Genomic DNA, 7,968 nt, shown 5'->3' with positions numbered 1-7,968 from the left:
GGTGTAAATGGCCTGTGCCCTACCCGCTGAGCTATGGGCGCCACCATCCAGCTTTCTTGGTTTTCATTTGTCTGATATGCTTTCACCATTCTTTTATTTAAAACACCCTTAATCATGTTACTTTAGGCATATGTTGAGTTTTGCTTTTGATCCAATTAAAAATTATTTTTTAATCGAAAAATTCAGCATATTTAAACATAGTGATATATCAGACATTCTGGTTTTATATTTCTCAGACTCTTACACTTTTTGCTGTTTCTATATTTTTAAGTTTTCACTGCATCTATAGTTTTTTCTGTATTTCACTCATGTGTGTGTCACCATGTTCATAGCCTCACATAATTCTTCTAATTCTTCATTTCCATCGGACAGTGACTATTAGATCCCCGCTGACTGAGAGTAGACTGAGCACCTTTTGTTCCTCTCCCCTTCTTTTACCACATAATTTTATTTAATATCTGCTCTTTCTTTGTGCTTACCTTTATTTTGTAAGACTTGCTTATAATGCTATTAGTTGACTTGTCAGTTTTAGCTGTTATTTTTCTTCTTGAGACAAAGTCTCGGTCTGTCCCCCTGGGTAGAGTGCTCTGGCCTCATAGCTCACAACAACCTCAGACTCCTGGGCTGAAGTGATGTCTCAGCTTCCCGAGTAGCTGGGACTACAGGTGCCAGCCACGATGCCTGGGTCGTTTTTCTATTGTTAGTAGAGATGGGTCTCCCTCTTGCTCAGGGGTTCCAGAACTCCTGAGCTCAGGTGATTTACTTGCCTTGGCCTCCCAGAGTGCTGGGATCACAGGTGGGAGCCCCACACCTGGCCGCGTTGGTTGTCTTTGATTCATCATAAACAGGGCTTCTTGTTCCCTTAGCCTCCTAATTTTTAATGGATCCTTTCCACACTCTCAGGGATGTAGCCTTTACCTTTTATCATTTTAAAGCCCATGTTGTTTTAATCTCACTTCTGCGTTTAAATATATATCTATATGGTGCTTACCACTAAGTTGTGTTTATCAATTTTTTCTCAGTCATGTCTCAGTTTATCTTTTAGTAATTTCCTCAAAAAGGGCTCTTGCACACTGAAACTACTCACAGTTTTTAGACGTGAAGGTTGCATAGACGTGGGTGCTATTTTTAGCTCCTGTGTTCTCTTCTTGATTACTTTGGAGATATCTCTCCACTGTCCTCTTCTACTGATTGTTGCTATGAAAATATTAATGCAAGATAGATATTTTTCTTTTTTTAAAGTGACAGTTGTTGTTTCTGATAGCCAAATGATTTTTCTTTATCTTTTAAAGTCTAATGACTTTAGTCAGTAGCGTATGACTTGGAGTTGAGCGTTCTAAGTCAACTATTAATATTTCTGGTACACAGTGTGTTCTTCTCAAAATATAAGTCAGGTTTTCTTTTATTTGGTGAAAGTCTTGTTTAATAATACCTTTCAATATCTGTTGTATTTTGGTTTTCCTTCTAAGGACTTCTCCAATTGTGTGGTTGTTAGATGTATTTTTTCTGTCTGGCTTCAATATCTATTATTATATCTATTATTTTTCTAATTCCTGCTCTTTAATTTTTATTTTATTACATTTTCCCTCATTTGTGCACTCTCTGATTCCTGCTGTGTCTTCCTTGTAATTTTTCCCTAGTTTTCTGAGCTGTGTCCCCTCCTATTCCGTCCGTTCCTGTGGTCTTCATCTCTTTCCTGAGTTCTTTCACTTCTGCTGTAATCTTCCTTCCTAGAGGCAATTGCTACTCTAAATTTAACTTCTGTTAAAATGCTCAGTAACCTTCGCTGTCTATGCGTTGGCAACATGAGTCTGATGGGGTCCATGCTGAATTTGCTGCTCTGTTTTCAATTTGATTTTTGTTTTTTGTGTATGACACCTGTATGCCCACAATATGCTGGTTTGTAAGATTGTCTCTTAATTACTTAGCTTTAATGAGTTGGACTTTTTATTTTTTTTTGACTGGAATTATGCAGGATATCCCTGAGTAAGAGGTTGGGACATGGCTCTAGGGTGCCTCAATTTTTACAAACTGGGGGTAAGACTGCATTTAGCAAAAACTGACTCAGGTCTTTGCTATAAGCAGCCCTGAAACAAACCAGCCGAGGGAGAGCTCCGGCTGGCAGTTTGTTCACTCCTTTTAGCATCGTGGAGATGCGCATGAAGGGTGAGGCTGGGGTGCTGCGGACGCCCCTCCTCCACCAGCACCCTCTCCTAGCACACCCTGGGAACCTGCTGCTTGCCTCTCACACTTCCCTGTCTGACTTTCGCCCAGTCCCCACTGCTTGGCTCCCTTCTCTGGAATCTCCCTTCTCACAGATTCCATCGCTGACTTTTGCTGAAAGTGGAATTAGTTTGGAGAATTATTCTCCCTCATCCTCATGGCTGCTCTTATTTCCAGGAGAAGGGGGACAATCATGACTCACGTAGTAATGCAGTTTGTCCTGGAAGTGGGGGTCTTTGATACAGATGTGGACAAATCTCCTTATACTGAAAACTCGTCTCATGTTTACTTTTCTTTATTTCGTATCCTTTGTCTTGATAATTAATCAAGTATTCCTCAGTCCAGCCTCAAATTCATGCCACTTTTTTCTCCTTCATGTATTTCCTGCTTCTTTTAAACTGTACTGAATGATTGAGCGTTCCCTCATACGCCGTTTTTATTTCTCATGCTTTTGTCCACTTTGTTCCCTTTGGTCGACCTTCCTCTTCCAACTTGTCAGCTTTTCTCCACCTTCATGTTGTTTATTATTGATTAAAATCCTTTCTGGGCCGCCAGACCTGTCTCCACAGTACCAGTCCTCCCAGCTGTCTCTTGGGTGGCCGCGTACGGCCTTGGTACCTTCATCTGTTTATGCCCCATTGATGTTACCTGTGTTTTCTTTAAACCGTATCCTACTGCACATGGTGCCTCTCTTTTCTGCCAGGTGGGAGGAAGCCAGTGACGGAGCCATAGTTGCGCCCCATTCACACCTGAGCACAGAACATCCTGTGTTAAGCATCCAACAGGCATTTGTTTTAAATGATACAATTATGCAAAAAACAGAATTATTTTCTTAAACACAGACACCACTTCCTCATCCTCCTTGCTGGTGTACAATGCATCTGCTCGTGGGAGTGATTTGGCTCTTCCTATCCTCTGAAGCTCCGGATCCCTGCAGATGTGATTATAGATGCACTTGTTTATTCATTCCAACAGTCAAACTGTGTTTTGATTATTTTAATTGTCTTATTTCAATACAGAATAATTTTTCTTGGCTTCATCTGAGAGCTGTTAAGTAGATTAAAGAACAAAAATGGAAAAAAACCAAGCTTTTAAAATCATCTATCCTATCATCATATAAATGCCTTTAAAAAAAAAAACTCTGTTAAAATTTAACTTTTAAATTTACACTGAAGTAAAAGGAATAGCAGAAGCTTGGAGAAAATTTCCCCACATGCATTCTGTGTTTTAGAAACATTAAAATTTCTAGATAAAGTAAGACTTGAGAATGTTCTTCCCACTATTTCATTTAATTGGTTCGCTTACCAAATGTAATTTACACGTCATCCTCTCCCTCACTTCGTAGCTTTGAAAGCTGTATTTGATGAGAAAAGTCTGTTTCCTGAAGAACTTCTGGATCACGAACAAAAAGCCAAGCAATTATTTCAAGGAACAAGTGATAAAGTGAAGAAAAAAAGAAATAAGAAGAAATTATAATTGGAAAAAAATTCATTGTTACATAAAGTACATATATAAAATGCAGAAAAGGAATCGAGAATTCTGCCTTTTTTTGTTACTTTCTATTTAAACTTTAGGACGTTTCATCTTCAGAAGACAGTTTAGCTTTTTTTTATCTGTCCTTCACTTTCTCTGTTATTCTTAATAAAAGAAAAACGGGACTTAAAAGGGGGCAGTATCAATGGGTATCTATTCTCAAGAGATTTCACATAAAAATTTAGGATTCTAGAACAAAGCACTCTAACCAGTCGCCTTCTGGTTGATTCTATAGACCAATGTTTCTGGCCAATTTTCATTGTCAAACCTGTGTGAAAATACGTGAAAAGTGTTCACACAGCGCATATCGACAAATGCGGATAAGAAAACTGTTTCCACTTCCTTACACTTTCTAGCTTTTTAAAAAAGATTCTGATGATTATGGGAATTAGACCTTGTCCATAGCTGCGTTTTTTGCTAATTCTTGTCAACTTTTATTCGTTCTTCCATATAATTGTGGGAAATTACCACTTTTGACGTACTTCTATACTTTCTCATGCTGTACTTAAAATGGAGTGGCAAAGGACAATCAGAGCAATAGTAACCTTGAAAAAAATCTTGGGGCCTGGGACTAATATCTGGAAGGTCAAGTAGAAAATATTTGTTTCTCAAACTTACTCCTCACCTTTTTCAGTGTCATTTTTCTTTATAAATATCATTTTCCAGGCAACCATATCCTAACTCTGATTTAGTCACTGGGTTCTGTAGAAGGAATTAATAAATTCATTTATATAACTTTAGTTATTTATTACATATTTATAATTTAAAGAGTCCTTTCAAAGATATTTGTGTTTTTAAGAAGAATTTTGCAGTAACACATAAATAATCAAGGAAAGTAATTAACGGTGTATAGAGGCCTACTCTGTACGGCAACTGAAAAGTGCCCTCTGTGTAACCTTCACAGTGACCATGTAAGGTACAGCGATCTCGATGAGCAGAACAATGTGAAATCTGAGGTCCAGATCCCCTGGGGAGGGCCCAGTCATGAATGAAAGCGTTGGGATTGGAGCCCAGGCCTGTTTTACCCCCAAACCACGGTATTTGCCATTCATTGTCCTGGTCCCTTACTTCCTAACAGTATCAAGTCACGGGAATGAACCCGAAGCAGATTTTGCAACATCGGGGGAGAAAATAGTTTTGTTTCGTGGAGAAGTTGGTGGTGGAACAAGTTTCAAAAGACAGCTGCTCATTTTAACTACGTTTAAGTGCATTCTGAGTTACGCATTGAGACTTCTGTGCTTCCTGCTTCTCCTTCCCACAGAATGACAATCACAGGAAAGACAGAGAGGAAAGTGTATCTGTGTGTGTGGTGTGGTGGTTATGTAGGAGAGTGTCCTGGCTTTAGAAACATATATTCCAAAATGTTGAAGTGTGACAAAGATTATGATTGCAGCCTGCTCTACAATGGCTCAGAAATGCTAATTTGACACGTGGCATGTAGCTATAGACTCACATAACCCTTGTTTGACCTTTTGTCTGGCTATCTGTCCATCTGTGGAGAGAGGTAGGTAAACAGGGCCCAGATAACAGCTGGGAAACTGGGAAAAGGTGGTGGGGGAGGTCGAGATGGCCACTCTACTATATCTTCAACTGTTATGTAAATTTGAAAGTACTTCAAACTTAATTATTTTGTAAAATGCAAAAATTTGCCTTTAGACAAAGAATTGTTTGACACATTCAAACAGACACTGAACTGGGTAAGCCCTGGGGATATTGCAGAGAACTCCTGCCTGGGAAGGCGGTCGGATCTGGGAATCCACCATTGCAAACTTGATGGAGCACAAGATCTAGGAATCAAATCATCCTTGTTGATGGAACAGTGGAGTGAAATCTGAGTCAACCCCCCGGGAATTTAAAAGAACATTGAGAGGTGCAAGAGGCATAACACTGATACCCAGGAATTTGCAAAGGCTTTTCTCCATTGATGCAGCTCCTGAAAGTCTGTGAGAGGCACAGTTTTAGACAACGGGTGTCACGTAGAAACGGAATTTCCTTCTTCCCTCAGCGCTCTGGAGTGAAGCCACTTACAATGTAGTGGTTAATTGAGCAAAGACGGAACAAGCCAAGTACCTTTTCTGGTATAATTAAAAAATACTTTACTAGACGTGTTTTAGTTTTTACCCTTGGAGATGACTTTGTTTGAAGGGCTTAGCGTGAGATCAATCGTCTGCCTCAGACATACAGAGCTTGCTGCATGTGTATGGCCCTGTCCTGGGTGCGGTGCTAATTCTACCTTTAATTAACTTCAGGGCCTCTTCTGTAAAAGGGATTAAAAGTAACCATCTTGCAAGTATGTTTAAGCAGAAAGGATATTTTAGAGGTATGAGAGTTTCTTTTAATGTTGCTCTTTCTAATAATTTGGAGCATGAACGTGTAACAAGGAGAAAAAAGGCATTCAGACATTATGGCTCACATTTCCGTTGTACCTTGCAGGATCTGACATGCTGAGCAGGTAGCAGGGGCCCCCCTCCAACTGTTAATAGGATGGAAGACACTGCAAACCATTTCTGCAATTAACATTTACATTCAATTATTGAAGATCTATTTTTTTCTACAGTGAAAGGAGCTTCTCACATTAAAATTATATGCCATAATTTTCAATAGGCGACCTTGTTCATATTATGTAGACTTATGCTAAATACAATTTAACCATTTTTCTTTTCAAAACATTTTCCTCTTATCACTCAAAATATACAGAGCAAACTAAGAGAGAAAAATCTCCTGAAATTAATTCATTCTCAAATGGAAGGATTACCTTTTAAGTTCCCTATTGATGACAGCGTTGGTTTGCGTGTTTTTAATGTTCGAAATTAAGTGCATTTTTTACTTTTCAAGTGCTAAGAATGGCGATGACATTGTAACTGTCATTCCCTGACAATGTTTTATATGTATGTTCCAGGTTTATCTTTTATATCAAGGCGCTTGCCTCTTATTCATGAATAATTTGTTTCCTGATTCTCTAAGGGTAAAATAGAGTTGTAGAAGGTACAGATTTGTGAAGATATTTAATAAGTTTGCAATAATGGATTATGGACAATGGCAGAATCTTCATTGTCCATTAAAAGAGTTTAAGCCAATGGAGAGAAATTCACGGCTATTGCTTTTTCCTCCCCAAGAGACAGGAAAATGAACATTCTGTGTGAACTGCTCTATTGTGAGGTCCTTAAAGACCAACTTTATTAAATGATGTTGGTAGGACTGAGTCGCTGTCTCCCCACCGTAAGGAAGGCAGTGGCCTGTTCCTGGGCAAATCCTGCTGTGAGCGGAGTAATGTTCAGATGTGACAGTGGGGCAGCCAAGGGTATGGGTGATCAAAGTTCGCAGGTGTCACCACGTAGGTTGGGAGGCCCTGATGGAATGATAGTCCTGGACGTCCAGAATTACTAGTAATGTTCCTCAGGGTAGAATAAGTAGAATAATCACGTCCCTGGTGCACAACTCTGTTTTTGGAACATTGTCTTTCCCTGCATTAAGTTAAAGCCAGAATAGACATTGCTTATGCTTGAGAAGTAACAGTAAAGCAAAACCCAAGATTTAGAAAACATTTGGAGATGCAAATTAAGAATACAAGCAACTAAGAACTCTAGTTAATTAGGAGATTATGGCTTATCGTGGCCTCTCGGGGCTGAAAGAGTTTAATAAGGACCTTTACAAAGTTTTTATAAACTGAATTCCTTTTAAAGCTGTCTATACTCATCTTATGTGTTTTCCATGAATTTATAGAACTAATATCAAAATTGGTGCTCAACAATGTCATATTTGTTTAATTAAAAGTATATGAAATTCTCCATTTGACTCTCCAGAAGCTAATGATGAATTATACAATGTGCTTAATATCTGATTGTCATTGAGGTGATTGATTTGAACTGTGAAAATGAGATAAAAACCCATTATATCATGCATCTAATAACCTGTTGTAGGGAAAATCATGTAGTGTTTTAAAAGCACATAAAAATATTACCAACATCTATTATCAAGTTACCTGTGGTTAATAGTAGTGTCCTGACATAGTTTGGTAAACCCATAATCTTCATCTGTTCTTCTTGTGAAAATAAAGAATATATTTATTCAGTGTCCACTTTTTGCCCTAAGGATCCATGTGGGCCTTGTAACCACAGGAAACTCCTGTGCTGTATAATTTGATGAATTGTTGAGAACGCCGTAAATGCAGCCGTAATTTTTCTCTGCATTCTGGACGTGATTTAGTTCTAT

The 7,968-nt window shown here is 38.7% G+C and overlaps 1 protein-coding gene across 1 annotated transcript in view; it reads left to right on the top strand.

The window, feature by feature from the left end:
• The window catches only part of WDR49 (WD repeat domain 49), a 158,817-nt gene extending 155,118 nt beyond the window's left edge, over positions 1 to 3,699 (top strand). Inside the window, exon 19 of the mRNA XM_023516015.1 lies at positions 3,569 to 3,699. Within this exon, the coding sequence (XP_023371783.1) occupies positions 3,569 to 3,699 (131 nt within the window). The remainder of the gene's footprint in view (positions 1 to 3,568) is intronic.
• The last annotated feature ends 4,269 nt before the right edge of the window (positions 3,700 to 7,968 follow it).

This window comes from Otolemur garnettii, unplaced genomic scaffold, assembly GCF_000181295.1.
Source record: "Otolemur garnettii isolate 467f Iridium unplaced genomic scaffold, OtoGar3 scaffold00084, whole genome shotgun sequence".
Classification (NCBI taxonomy): Eukaryota; Metazoa; Chordata; class Mammalia; order Primates; family Galagidae; genus Otolemur; species Otolemur garnettii.
Note: the sequence above shows the minus strand (reverse complement) of the source record. Positions and strands in the feature narration are given on the sequence as shown.